The 15,128-nt window shown below is 36.8% G+C and overlaps 1 protein-coding gene across 1 annotated transcript in view; it reads right to left on the minus strand.

Moving 5' to 3' along the window:
• The window catches only part of ezr.L (ezrin L homeolog), a 55,839-nt gene that overhangs the window by 13,421 nt on the left and 27,290 nt on the right, over positions 1–15,128 (minus strand). The window contains 6 exon segments of the mRNA NM_001093923.1: positions 424–587; positions 1,829–1,925; positions 4,900–5,046; positions 6,034–6,117; positions 6,646–6,920; positions 9,249–9,344. Coding sequence (NP_001087392.1) covers positions 424–587; positions 1,829–1,925; positions 4,900–5,046; positions 6,034–6,117; positions 6,646–6,920; positions 9,249–9,344 — 863 coding nt within the window.

Genomic DNA, 15,128 nt, shown 5'->3' on the forward strand with positions numbered 1-15,128 from the left:
TTTTTCAATATTATATAGCATAGCTATATATGAGAAACAAAGTTAATATTTGGTATTCCAGTTTTTCAGCTCTTAGACTTAGGGTTTATGGTGCGGATTATCCACTTCTCTTTGCCTGCATGGTGACAGTCAAAAGATAAGTAAGCCATAAGCACTACTGTTGCATGCTTTCAGGTGGAGGATACTGAACTGTAAGGACAGACAGTGTGGATGATCTGCTGTACAAAATGCAGGCAAAGAGAAGCAGATCTGCTCCTATCCACTCCTTTGTGTAGCTACATTGGCAGGCATGGAAATGGCCTGTGTGCAGCTACTCAGAACAGATAATGCAAAAGCCAATAGTATCGCTTACGGCTACTTATATTTTGACTGTCACCAAGGTGTAATCATTTTCTTCCTGTAGGAGGTTATTCTTATTCTCACCTCTCCAGTTGTTTCTGTAACTTCTCCTCTTTGGCCTGCGCTTTCATCTGCTGCACTTCAATTGTGTCTGGCTTTCTGCGGCGCATGTACAGCTCATGATTACCCATGCAAAGTTGAAGGATTCGCTTGTTGATTCTAAGACGAGGTGCATAAAACACGAAGTCCTAGAAGCACAAAAGAAAAAGGCATTTATCAAATATTAGTACATAAAGAATAAATTAAAACATGTAATACTTATTGGAAGTGTTTCTGTTATTTAAGATAAAGATCTTCTTTGTCTGAGTAATATGCTCTGTTCATAACAGAAGCAAGAAGCTTATCCTTATTGGAGAGTATTACCATCCTTTTAGCTTCTGTTTGGTGGCACATATTTTTTTTCCAAAGCACTTCCATTCACAGTAACATACATTATATACAGTAGAACCCAGATTTTAAATTTCCCAGGGAACGGCGTCAAAATGGCGTGGATTTCAGAAAAACATAAAATCTGGGGGAAAAGAGACACCACTTGTCTATAAAGGATTGTGAAAAAATGGGTTTCAATTCTGGTAAAATGTTAAATCCGAGTAACTAAAATCAGGGTTGTAGTAGATGGAGTGAAAAAACTCCAAAATGTGCATCAAGCTCAACCTTTTTTTCTAAGTGAGCATGCCTAACTGCTAGTTGATTCTAGTTTAGTAAAAGGAAACCTATATCACCAGAATGAATACTTTTGTCCTTGGTCTGTTTGTATGCATCGTGAATCATACAATCCCAGAGAGCTTTAGTAATTGAAATGACAATTTTATATTTACCATTACCCAATTGTAAATACTGATAGGAATGTACAGATATGGGATCTGTGCCACTTTTTATGTGGCACTTTGTATGTATCCTAAAAGGAGCCAAAGAGTCCTTCACAATGCAAGACATGCAGTGTAAAGTGTTCTGAAAATGGCTCTTCTTACCCTTCTTTATGTACCCTGTTTTACTGTTTTCCTACCCCTAACCCTTCAGAAGTCATGTTCCAATATCTTGCACTGGTGAGATATAAGGAGTGAAACAGGCTGTCTGCACATTTGTATATATGGCTCTGAATTATTGGGCTGTATCTGTGCTATTAAACTAACAATTCTCGATACATAGTTGACCACAAGGACATTAAAGAGTGATATGTATTATATAAGCAATCTCTGCTTTTAAGGCAGTGCTGAAGCATGAGGCATGTGAATACCTTCTGTTCAAAGAAGGCTTTACACAGCATCACCGTTTTATAGAAATGCTTTACAAATATCTCACATTCTGAAATTATCTCCATTACAGTAATAATTTTGAATGAATTTTATTCAGTAAAACAAAAATGATATTTATTTACAGCAATTTCATTTTGTTAGTGGGATATTGAAAATGCATGTTGAACTCTTACCGGTGCTTTTTTATCAATGGGCTTGATAACAAATTTCTTGTCATTGAAAGAAATATTCCTTATTTCACTCCAGGGGAAACCAATCTTTGGTGTCAGTCTAAAGAAAAGAGATTGTATGAATTAAACTAACATATCAAAACAAAATTAGTACTAAATTTAAAGGACTATATGTTCCTCCCCCCAAAAAAATTTGCATGCCTATTACATAATGTAAGAATGCAATTTTCTCTGAGATTTAACTATTTTGATTTTGAACCCTGACTTCTAGATTTGCAAGCCATACGTGCTAAATGCTAAAATGTTTCAAAGGACAGCCATTTTCCATTCAGTGGAATGAGAATCCTGCCTTTTTCTATTATTTTTGTGCCCCTGATGAAGACCTTTTGAGGTCGAAACGCATAGGGCGACATGCTGTTGCCATGTGGTGTAACTAGCGTGTAATAAATTTTCTTTTTGATTTAATAGAGTGTGCAATCCTTATTTTTCTTTCATGAATGAGAATCAGCTGCTAGCAAGAAGGTTTTTTTTCACAAAAACTACAACGTGTGCAATAGTCTAGCCAGGGTAGCATGTTACAAGTATACAATTGGCAATAAAGCTAATCATCGCTGGGTTCAGGTGAAACTGGGATGACAGCCAGTAAAATACTTGTTAACGTGTTTTTGAATGGTACAGTGGAAAAATACACTTTTCACAGAGTTTATAACAAAGGAGAGATTAGCAAATTGCTGATGATTAGTGCTGAATATTAACCCATTAACACGAACAGAACTGTGAAAACCATCATTTAACTTTGCCATGGTCAATGTATTAAAAACAGCAATACTTGTAGAACTTGGATAGACCAATAAATTGCACCAACACAGAGACAATTTGAATAATTTTGCCTCTTCCATTTTAAAACTACTGCCAGCACAGTAATTACTCCAGTGCCACTCTAGGTGCACCCCCCAGCTTGGAAAAAGGTATAAAAGGGGTTTATTGTTCCTTTAAACAACCTTTAAACAACCACGGAACATAAGCAGTGGCGGACCGCAGGGTCTGCTTCCTCCATAGCAGAAAAGAATACCCCCTCCCCAGCCGATCTCTTACCTGCGGGCGGAAAAGGGGAACACAGGCGGCCTGGGTAGGAATCACTATGAGCAGGGAAGATTTTTTTGCGGGGGGCCCAACGCATACTAATTACACCACTGAACAAAAGCATTATGCACAGAAGCATCAGGGGACTCTGTTCACGAAAACTGTTTTCCAAATGAAGTAGGAGACTGGCAACACCCTTTCCTTATTTGTTTTATTTTCATTGCTAATCAGTTTATGTGATCCTTAATGTAGTTTTCTGTAAAGCACAGGCTCTTAATCTGAATTTAAGCCTCACTTATTATGCATGTTCTGTGACACAGTAGCATAGGTGTATAGAAAAGTAAACTGCATTAATGCGTTTGTTCAGAAAGTGAACCCAAATGGCAGATAGCATGGATAAAGCAGGTTCTGTTTTCTGACACTTGTAAAATGACCTGTGATTATCTATAGCCTGTGGTAGGGATCAGCAGATCAAATCAGATCAGTTCAGATGGATAGATATACTGTATGGTGGGATTACAGGGGAAAATGCTTTTATTTTAAAAAGGGTAAAATACTCCTAAGAACACAATAAATGTGAGACAACCTGTCATTCCTGTTTAAAAATAACCAAATATTTGTGATCAATTATTAATTGTTGTGGATTTTTACAATAGGGTTTTTCTACTGAAACCTACTGCAGGTTGACGAAGGTTGCAAAACCTGTTTGTGTCTCTATGGTAATACCACAGGTTCCAGTATTTCAGGTAATGAAAGAAAAAAGTATTGGCGGTTTCTGTTACGTAATTTAGAGACAGACACTCCTTGTTCCTCCACAGGGTGGAATCCAGGAGCTTGGCAGCTAGCTAAAGAATTACTTTATGCAGTTCTTTCTTTCTGTATCTCTATACAGTTAATGCTGGGAGTAAACTCTGCACCACACCTTGTGTGCTGTACAGTCATTACCAACAAAGATTTCAGTGCTTCTCCAGGATTCAAAACCAAGGATTTAATTCATACTGGTGCAAACTAAACTGCAAGCAAGGGGCACACTATACACTCACAGCTATGTGACAATAAAACAATACCTGATGTGGGAGATGAAAAAGGGAGTCCAAATTTGGGAGGAACAAAGACTGATCTGCACAACATGTATAAACTGAAGAATGATTGTTTTTATAGTTTTTGTTATAAGCCTTTTTTAAACTATGTTCTGCATTTGTATTTACATCAAAACCCCCATTTTTTTTTTGTGTGAATCAACACATGTAGAACAGGCCTAATGCATAATGACACAATTACATAAATGGGGTGGGACTGTTTACACGTGGCGATTCACATCGGAGTTCTGCTCAAGCTACACACCACGTGCCGTTGCCCCAAATGAGTTATAATCAAACTTATTCATATAGTCAGTCAAACAGCACTGGGAGAAGAAAGAGGAGTTTGGACAGAGCAGAGTCTGGGGAAGCAAAGAATCATATATACACGGTTGTACACCCTTGGGTTAACATTTAGTATTAAATACAGAGTGATATTCTTAGACAAGTTGCAATAGGTTTTCATTTTGTATTATTTATGGTTTTTGAGTTATTTAGCTTTTCATTTAGCAGCTCTCCAGTTTGCAATGTCAGTAATTCTGTTGTTAAGAGTCCAAATTACCCTAGCAACCATGCATTGATATAAATAAGAGACTGGAATATGAATAGGAGAGGCCTGAATAGAAAGATGAGTAATACAAAGTAGCAATAACAATAAATGTGTAGCCTTCCAGTGCATTTTTAGATGGGATCAGTGAGCCCCATTTGAAAGCTAGAAAGAGTGAAAAGAAAAAAGTAAATAATTCAAAAACTATAAAGAATAAAAAATGAAGATCAATTGAAAAGTTGCTTAGAATTGGCCATTCTATAACATATCTTAAAGGTGAACCACTGCTTTAAATAGCTTGTCTTGTCCTTGGTAGAAAAGGAATTACATGTATGTAGTGTTGGTATTCAGATTTACTAACTTACTTGTCATTGTGCTCATAAATATTTAAACCAAGAGCATCTACTCCAAGCCAGAGGTCACTCCCTTTTTTATTTTTAATTTCAAAGTAATTGATACCATACATCTCCAGATCTTGAGCAATCTTAAGATATTCCAACATAGCATCCTCCCTGCAAGGAAAAAAAATAATGATAAAAAAATACTGCAACTTGTAAAATAATACATTATCTAAAAACATTATGTTTTTTTAAAGGGGAGGTATACCACCCAAATAGGGTTTTAGTGAACATACTTTTTGCCTATTGTTTTAAACAGGAAATGTATGGTGCTTACAATTGCTTGCACTAAATAGGGCAACATCTGAAATGAGTGTGATGCCTCTATGCAAAGGTGCATTTACACATACCTGAAATTATTATACGTTTTATACCTGAAATACTGCTTTGTATAAACAAAGCATGCTCAAGTTATCCATTGGAAGTATCCGTATTCCCACACTACCCCTATTGTTCATATATAGATGTTTCTGTTGCTTTTTCCAGCCATGGAAAATGTTCAGATATATGTAAATATGCAGGGAAGAAAATCCCTGATCATATCAATAACTATGTATAAAAGCTTTCCTCTAGGCCTTGGCCAGAATAAATAGATAATGAAACATTTATTTAAATAAGATTAAAACATTTATATATAGCTACCAGTAAATCCTTAACTAAATCAACCTATTCAAAATCTTTCTATTTGATAAGAAGTGAAGGGATAATGATGAAAAGGTATCCCATATCAATTATTCTTATTCCATGAAGCCAAATTGCCTCTCAATGTTGCTATATACATTGCTGTAAGTAAATAACCAAAATCTGCTTTCAGACAAAGTATAGAAGCAAAAACTCCAGCATAAATTTGCATACCACTGAGTAAACAGAAGTCCTGTTGTACTCGGCCACCTTTATTCATTAAGGAAACGTGTTGTTCCAAACATTATCCAGGTTTTTCTGTAGGCTAGCTTATTAAAAAAGATTCACATTCTACAAGATTTTATGCAGAATACATCATTACATGCTATTAGTATGAAGTCACCTAGGTTAAAAAATTAATAAATCATTTTTATTGATACGCTTATCTAAGTTTATGGTCAGAAAAACCACCACACTTACTTTAGCATGCCACGGTGCTCTGAGTGCCACACCTCAATCCTTTCTTCCCACTGTTCTCTGGAAAGTTTGTGTTGATCCAGTACTCTAAAAGAAAAATAAATAAATGTTGCATTTTGGGAAATGAGAAATATTTAACACTAAGGGGGTTATTTATCAAATTCCGATTTTTTTTATGATTTTTTAAGTAAAAAAAAGTCTGACCAAACTAGAATTCACAATTGACCTTATTTATCATTGAAAAAACTCGATAAAATCGGTTTGTGAAAAAAAACTCGCTCTAATTTTTCGTGAAATCACTGGAAACCCCCGATTTTTTTGCCGAAACTCAGTATATCTTCAAATTGGAAATAAGGCCTTTGCCATTGATTTCTACAGGACCCCAACAGCTTGGAGATGCAGTATTTTCGGATTTAGACTTTTATCAGACTCTGGGTATAACAAAAAATTTGAGTTTTTTTCCCACTAAAAATTCGGATTTTATAGTAAAAAAAATCTAATTGTTCACGTTTTTGGCATTTGGAATAATAACCCCCTAACAATAGGCATGCTAAACTACTAACACAGGTGCAGTTGCCAACAGCATATGCCATACTGCTTAAGGATTACACTCACCTCTGTTGAAGAAGACGTTCTGTGTTCAAGTAACCAGACTTGTGTGTTTCTTTGCTGTAGTCTCCAAACTTAGCCTGAACAGCATAAGAAGCTAGAAGGACAGCTGTTTCTGGAGGACAGTATACCTCGTCACTAAGAATAGCTTCTTTCACTTGCATGAAAAATAGCTTCTGGGTAATTTCCTGGATAAGTTCCTCAGAAACATCTTCAGGATAAAACTTGGCACGGAATTTAAACTGCAAAGGGTTTTCCTTCTTGACCTCTTGTGCTGATACCTGCAAATAGGTGAAAAGATGTCAAGCAATATTTATTATTATAAGGAAAAACACATTTTGATCACAGTAGGTCAGTCAGGATGAACAAAAGCAACTGGCACAGAATATATGCCGATGGTCAGTCACTTGCACTGGTAGGCAGGTGTTACACAGGACCGCAGACTTATATGTTCCCCAGAGGTAACTACTTTCTTACACAACTGTCTGCCATAAACAGGATGTTACCTATTCAAATGAATGTATTTTTTGTAAGGATGCGCCGAATCCAGGATTCGGTTCGGAATTCAGCCGAACCGAATCGGAATCCTAATTTGCATATGCAAATTAGGACGGGGAGGGAAATCACATGACTTTTTGCCACAAAACAAGGGAGTAAAAATAGTTTTCCTCATGGCCTCTGACTTAAACTAACAGGATAACAGCAATTCCATTATATTCTGTCTGTAGTCATATATGATCATATTTGTGTTTTATTGCAGCCAACGTGCTGTATTTTATGCATTTTTTATGCATAATTCTGTAAAACAGGGAGATGCTTGTTGAACTCACAAAGACGCACTTGTTTGTGCTTCAAAAATGCATATGAAATGCAATTTATGTGTTTTGACATGCACAGCATGCATTTTTAGCCCAAAAAAGGCCTGTGGCAGAGAGCCCTTATGATCCATTCGGTATTTAACAGAATGTAAAATATATGAATGTTTACACCTCCCCCAATTATTTGCACATATTAGCTGTTAATTCAGTTAGACTAATGGCACATGGGGGGAATCTGACCTCTGCATTTAAGCTTGCACTACTGCAGGCAGAAATGCATCTCAGAAATGCTTTCCCATCAGCATTAAAATAAATCACTGGTGGTGGTGGTGGTGGTGGGAAAACACACAACATTTCAGTTTACAAAGTTGCCCTAAATTTCCTCGGGTGCACTGGGTTAATTGTCTTTCCAAATATAAGTAGCCAGTGATCCTTCAGGTATGACAGACATCAGTGGCACACATTAGTTTACACTTACTGTACACAATTTCTTCCAACCTGCAACTGACCCACCAGTCTCTGGAGTCACTGGGACAGGAGCAAGTGAATAAATGAATTAGGCAGACTGCCAATAGAAGAAATGCATGAGGAGCTGAGGGGTGACATCTTAGATGGGAGAGCTGTGGGCAAAATCTTGCATGTATCTTGCCATGTCCCAATGAAGTGTTGTTTCATTGCCTGCCCTGTAGGTAAACATGCAGGTCCCGTGGGTTTACAACATGGCCTAGGGCAGGGGTCCCCAAACTTTTTTTACTCGTGAGCCACATTTAAATGTAAAAAAGTTGGAGAGCAACACAAGCATGAGAAAGTCCTTAGGGATGCTAAATAATGGCTGTGATTGGCTGTTTGGTAGCCACTATGTGGACTGGAGCCTACAGGAGGTTCTATTTGGCAGTACACCTGGTTTTTATACAACCAAAACTAGCCTCCAAGCAGGGCTGGAACTAGGGGTAGGCAGAAGAGGCACGTGCCTAGGGCGCAATGGTAGAGGGGCGCCAGGCACGTACCTCTTCTGATACCTTTCCCTAGTTCTAAGCCTTGTTTCTCACCAACTGCAGCTGCAGTGTACTCTTCTGCGTGCTTTAGCGTGTGCACTCTTCCACATGCGCGTGAGGCTCCTCTTCCACGCATGAGCGTGTCACTTGGGCTTATTTGTTCATGCTACTAGGAAAGGAGGAATGGTCGGTCGGGTTGCCTAGGGCGCCTGACCAGCTTGGCCGGGCACTGCCTCCAAGCTAGGAATTCAAAAATAAGCACCTGCTTTGATGCCACTGGGAGCAACATGTTGCTCGCAAGCTACTGGTTGGGGACCACTGGCCTAGGGGCTGGGCAGAAGTGGGCATATTAATGTTCCACTCTAACAAAAGTTTAAGGACCCTCATGTGTGTAGAAGGCAATTTCCTTCTTGCAATAATTACAAGCAGAAAAGAAACACAAGCACTTTATCATTTGACTAGAGCAGTTAATCTATAGCCAAACATAAAAAGACAGGAATTAAATCCATTTCTTCTGAAAGAACTAACTATTGAAACAGTCTAACTGACCACTCCTATTCATCTACATTTGTTAGGTGTGCCCAGGCACTTTGGAACAAATTGTAAAAATGGAACTCATATCTGGCTGGAGTCAAGCTTTCATGGGGTGCCGCCTTCCTTAGATAAGGTACTGTGTGTAATGCATTCCATGTTTGCACAAGTTAAACAGTCACAGCATAATGGCAACTGAGAAAGCAACAAAGTAACAACTAACTCAGGAATGTCAGTGACTTCTGGACTCTGCCACCATGCTTACCTTTTTATCAAGTTTCAGCCAAGTTGGGTATCCTTTGTTGTCTATATACTGCAGTCCAAAGTACCACACCTCACGTAGGCCCAAAGTTTTAACCACCTGAAACAACAGAAAAGTGGCACACATAGTAATCAAAATATAAGTTGGTAATTATGACAAATAATATAGATTAAGGTTACCAGATCATGTCATATAGACCCCTTTAATAAATGCATGCTGCACTGCAGCACTGATTGCAACAGTTGTGGCTGGATTTTGTACCTATCTCCCTAGATATCAAGTAATCTTGTTAACCATGTTATAGATTAAAAGTCACATGGCTATTAACTAAAAAGTAATCCTCTAAAACAGTGTTGTCCCATATTGGTGGGCCATTAAAAATATTGACCAAACCCAGTTTTCTAACCACACCAAGTTTAAAAAAAAAAAAAAAAAAAAAAAAACCTACTGAAAGTTATAACAGCCAATATATTTTGCTAAGGATTGCATGTTTTTAAAGGAACACTAAACCCTAAAAATTAATATGGTTAGAAATGCCATATTTTACTGAACTTATTGTACCAGCCTAAGTTTTAGCATCTCAGTAGCAGCAATGATCCAGGATTTCAAACTTGTCACCGGGGGCCACCATCTTGGAAAGGGTCTGCGACACTCACATGCTCAGTGAGCTCTAAGCAGCTGTTGAGAAGCTAAGTTTAAGGGTCGTCACATATTATCAAGCAGAAAATTAGGTTTTTCTGTAATATAAGCTGATGCTACAGGGCTGATTATTAAATTCTGATGCTAGTTGCACTGGTTTCTGAGCGGACGTAGTAATTATCTGTATTTAGTACTTATCAGCCTTATATTGTGACATTTATATTCTGAATAGATAGTATAATGTGAGTTGGTCCCTAATCTCAGTAACTGACAGCAGCACAGAACATGGGCAGTGAATCGGCAGAAAAGAATAGGGGGAGCTATAGTGTAGTTTTGGAGGCACAAATCTTTACTGCTAAAGGGCTGTGGTTGCCTTGGGCTGGTACAGAAGCACATAAGGTACAACATTTCTAGCCTACTTCTTTAGTTAAGCTTTAGTTCTCCTTTAATTTGCCCACTCTTTTTCCCTTTCTCTCTCTCTCTCTTTTTTATTTTTTTACAATTTTCTCCTGTCCTGTTCTTCTCTTCTTTTCACTTACTTTATTATCTCCACTTTTATACCTATGATTTTATGCCTTGTTTTTTTATCCTGACCCTTTCAGCCATATGAGCTGTTCAGAAGTCATATTGGCATTTTTTCACCTGCATTTAGTAATATAGGTATGGGATCTGTTATCCAGAATTCTCAGGACCTAGGGTTTTCCGGATAGCAAGTCTTTCCGTAATATGGATCTTCATGTAAACCTTAAATACTGTAACCCCAACAGGCTGGTTTTGCTTCCAATAAGGATTAATTATATCTTAGTTTGGATCAAGGACAATGTACTATTTTATTATTACAGAGAAAAAGGAAATAATTTTTAAGAATTTGGATTATTTGGGTAAAAAAGTCGGCCTCGCCATTATTCGTAGTTTCTGGATAATGGATCCCATGCCTGTATTAGACAACATTTTGTTCCCTACTTTTCTCTTCTACTTGCTATCCTCTTCTCCTTTGTTCTCCCTTTTCAGTTTTTCTTACCAGTTACCCTTTGCTTCTGTTTGCCCCTTCCACCTATATTCTTGGGCAAGGAGCATTACTACAAGTTTGATGGGGTAGACATAAATAGATCTCATGAGAAGTGATTGTTATTGGCCAAAAAAGGCACAGTGGACTGGATGTGGCCTGTAGTCTGCCATGTGGATAGTACTAAATTATAGCTTATCTCTATTCTAAATTTCTCCATTGTGCAAGCCATCACAGTAAAGAAAAACACATGGGGGAAAAAATCATAAAATAAGTATCAATATAGAGCTTCTATTGCAACCAAAGTCTTAAAATTATTGATTCTCCTAATCTATATAAAATGAACAGAATAGTAGTAAAAAGTATGTACAGTTTAGCCAAATCTGGGCAGAGTGGCCTCTGGAATTAAAAAATTGATTAAAGGTGTATTTGGAGACCAAATTATGTATAAGAATTTTGTTTTGCTTTAAAAATGTTCAATTTAAAACCTGGCTGGCCAGGAACCCAACATATAACAATATACAATTAGGTCCATAAATATTTGGACAGACAACTTTTTTTTCTAATTTCGGTTCTGTACATTACCACAATGAATTTTAAATGAAACAACTCAGATGCAGTTAAACTGCAGACTTTCAGCTTTAATTCAGTGGGTTGAACAAAAGGATTGCATGAAAATGTGAGGAACTAAAGCCTTTTTTTAACACAAATCAACAAAATGTTGTCTATTTATGGACCTAACTGTAAATACAATTTTTCAAAATTATGTCATTTTGAAAAATCTTTAATATATTTATATTGTTATATGTTGGGTTCTGGCCAACCAGGTTTTACAATAATGATGCCTCCATACAAGTTTCTCTTTAGCTGCATGTAGAGATTGATGTTAAAAATATTGAAGAGTGCATAAAATATAGATGACATCCCTGATAGAATACTGCTCAATCAGTGCTTGCACATGCGCAGAATAAATCAGCCAAGCCCTGCGCATGAGCAAATGATCACTCTACTTCCCCTAGGCCAGCGATGACATTCTGGTCACATGTTAAAAGCGAACGTCATCACTGACCTCCTTCTCCTCCCCTTCATTGTGAAGTGCCAACAGCAATGATCGCGTCTTGTTGCTGTTAAAAAATGCGATCTTTGTTCCTTGTGACGCGAAGGGGTTATGAGGGAGAACTGCGCATGCGTGCTTTCGGACCGGGAGACAGAGGATATGATGCACACTTCATCTAGATGGCGGCCGCAAAGTCCGCTGCAGTGATTTAATTCATTGTGCAGGTGCAAGTAAACCATAGCGAATTGAGTAATTAAAGTACGGCGCTTCAGGAGGGGGGCATGCAACCAACAGCTTGCAATTTAAAAATACCTTTCGTTCTCCTTTAAATGGAAATTTTTAAAGCAAAATAAAATTCTTATACATTCAGATTAATTTGGTCTTCAAATACACCTTTAATCAATTTATTACTGTTTCGTTATCCTCAAAAGGACCTTGGGGTTTAATGTGTGTTCCAGACCAACTAAAGAGATTTCTCCTTAATGCCGCATTACCTTAAAGTGGACCTGTCACGCAGACAAAAAAATATGTATAATAAAAGTCCTTTTCAAATTAAACATGAAATCCAATTTCTAGTTTTTATTAAAGCATTCATAGCTGTTGTAGGCTCATTTAAAAATTGCAGCTGTCAATCAAATATTGTCTGCCACTCCTCTATGCCATGGGCATAGAGACGGGGCAGACAATTACTTTCACTTTCCATTCAGCACTTCCTAGGTGTCACTGCTCTCCTCATATTCCCCTTTCTCTTTACCATTTAATTGTGTAGCCAGGGCATGCAGATGGACATCGGGTCCCCCATTCTGGTGCACAAACAAGATTCTGAGATGATGCAAGGCTTGCCTTAATAACAGTGTGCACAAAATGGCTGCTGCCTGCTTGCTATAATTTTGAAATCCCAGACTGAAGGAAACAAGATTCAAATAATTCATATAGTGTAATTAAAGTTCATTTTACTTGACTAAAGTGATAAAATAGGATTTGGAATAATTTTTTTGGTCCCCTTTAACTTTGGAATTAAAACCCATAAGCAACAGAAAAACAGCAATCATCCATCAAGTAAAACTATAAAGCCAAATCAAATTTTTTTTTAAATGTATACAAGGTTACTTATAAACACATCAAACAACAGGTTGTTAGTAGAACTCTTCACAATGGCAGTTTTTATTATCAAAAGTATCTTAGTATGTTGGGATGCTTTTATACTTTTATGTGATGGGTGTTCATCCTTTCACTGTTGATTTAATGATCACTTGTATGTTATCTCTCCTGCATAATATTGTTTAAAAGGTTTATTATAGAGGAAGTCCGACTTCCTGAAATCTAAAATGTCATTGTTCGCCAACTTTCAATCATTTTGACCTAATTACCTGCTTACCAGACAAAAATGCAACTAACCATAGATCCTAACTGATACTACAAGAAAAAGAAAAAAAAGAAAAAAATACTATAAATTAATTCCAAAACATGGGACCAGAAATAAATATGTTTAGCTATGTTGAGCTGTACTGAGCTATATATTTTTTTGTTAGCACCCCTAAGTGGAAGCCTAGCCCTGGATGTTATGCTTATTGTACAACACATATGCTCACAGTTGCTGGAATAAGTTTTCCACCAAATTCATCAGCAAAGTTCTGCAGGTTTACATTAAGGGGGTTCTACTAAACCTTAAATTTATCTTTAGGGCTTTTTGGGGCAAAAACTCAAATTTTTCATGTTAAAAAAAAACCTCAGATTTTTCAAAATGTATTATACCTGATGCTGCAAAAAGCTCAAATTCGAAAATTCGCCAGCTAAGACCTGTCAAGGTCCTGTATATGTCAGTGGGAGAGGCACCAATCTCAATTTGAAGTTATTGTGGTTTGCACTGGGTTTAGCCTGAAAATTTTAAAAATTCTGGGCAAAAATCCCTAAAAAAAGTGATGCTGGGTAAAAGTGATTCGTGTTTTCAGTTGATTTTATTGTTTTTTTCCCAATCCAATTAATTACAGTTTTTTAATTACTATAATAAATAAAGTCAAATTGGGCGTGGGTGTTTGGTTGTGTTTTTTTTAAGTAAAATATGAGATAAATTTGGATTTTAGGGTGTATGGTGAATGCATTTTGTTTTGCATGAATTTGACATTTGAATTTAATTGTTTTATTGAAATGTTAAAGGGGTGGTTCACCTTTAAATTAACTTTAAGTATAATATAGGTACTGTATTCATATTCTAAGACTTTTTGAAGTTGGTTTTTATTTTTTGGGGTTTTTCAATTATTTAGCTTTTTGCTCAGCAGCTCTCCAGTGCTGAATTTCAGCAGCTATCTGGTTGCTGTGGTGCAATTTACCCTAGCAACCCAGCCATGCTTTGAATGAGAGACTGGAAAATGAACAGGAGAGGGCCTGAATATAAAGATGAATAATATAAAATGACAATAATAATAGAATTGCAGCCTCACAGTGCAATACTTTTTTGGCTACAGGGGTCAGTAACCTTAATCTTGCAACTCGAACAGGAAGAAAAAAAGACCAATCATTCAAAAATTAAAATTAAAAAAAGGGCGACCAAAAGTTAGAATATTCTGAAAAGACTAGAATATTCTATAACATACTAAAAGTTACCTCAAAGGAGAAGAACCACCTTAAAGAGACACATGAAATTAAACCTTTTTTACATCTATCATACAGTGTCTTTTCATGCTATTTATAATTTTATCATAAAAGTATTTACCCATTGCTTTTACATTACCTATCTGATTTTTCCATGTTCCTCTATAAGTGGGCTGCCATATTTATGCACCAGTAGTCTTTTTAGCATTAGGAACTCTAACTGGCAAGTTGTAGTAAAGGAAAATTAAAATACATTGTTTAAACATCATGTAAACAAGTAAAAGGCATATTGCAAAATATAACTTTTTTTAACTTTCTTATCTCTGCTCACAGTAAAAGGTATTCTTGTAATAGTGACTAACCAACCATAGCTGGATAGAAGAATGGTTTACTATCCCCATCCCTCAGCTATGCTGCATTTTCTTTACCCCAGATTATATCTGTCAATAGCATTGGCATCATTTAATTTCATTTTTACCAGCTGAATCTCCTACAAGAATTAAGACTGGAAATTAGAGTCCTGCATCGGGTTTGGTACTTGCAGAACACCCACAAAGCAATTAGGTTATGGTTCTGACCATGCGGACAG

Source organism: Xenopus laevis, chromosome 5L, assembly GCF_017654675.1.
Source record: "Xenopus laevis strain J_2021 chromosome 5L, Xenopus_laevis_v10.1, whole genome shotgun sequence".
Classification (NCBI taxonomy): Eukaryota; Metazoa; Chordata; class Amphibia; order Anura; family Pipidae; genus Xenopus; species Xenopus laevis.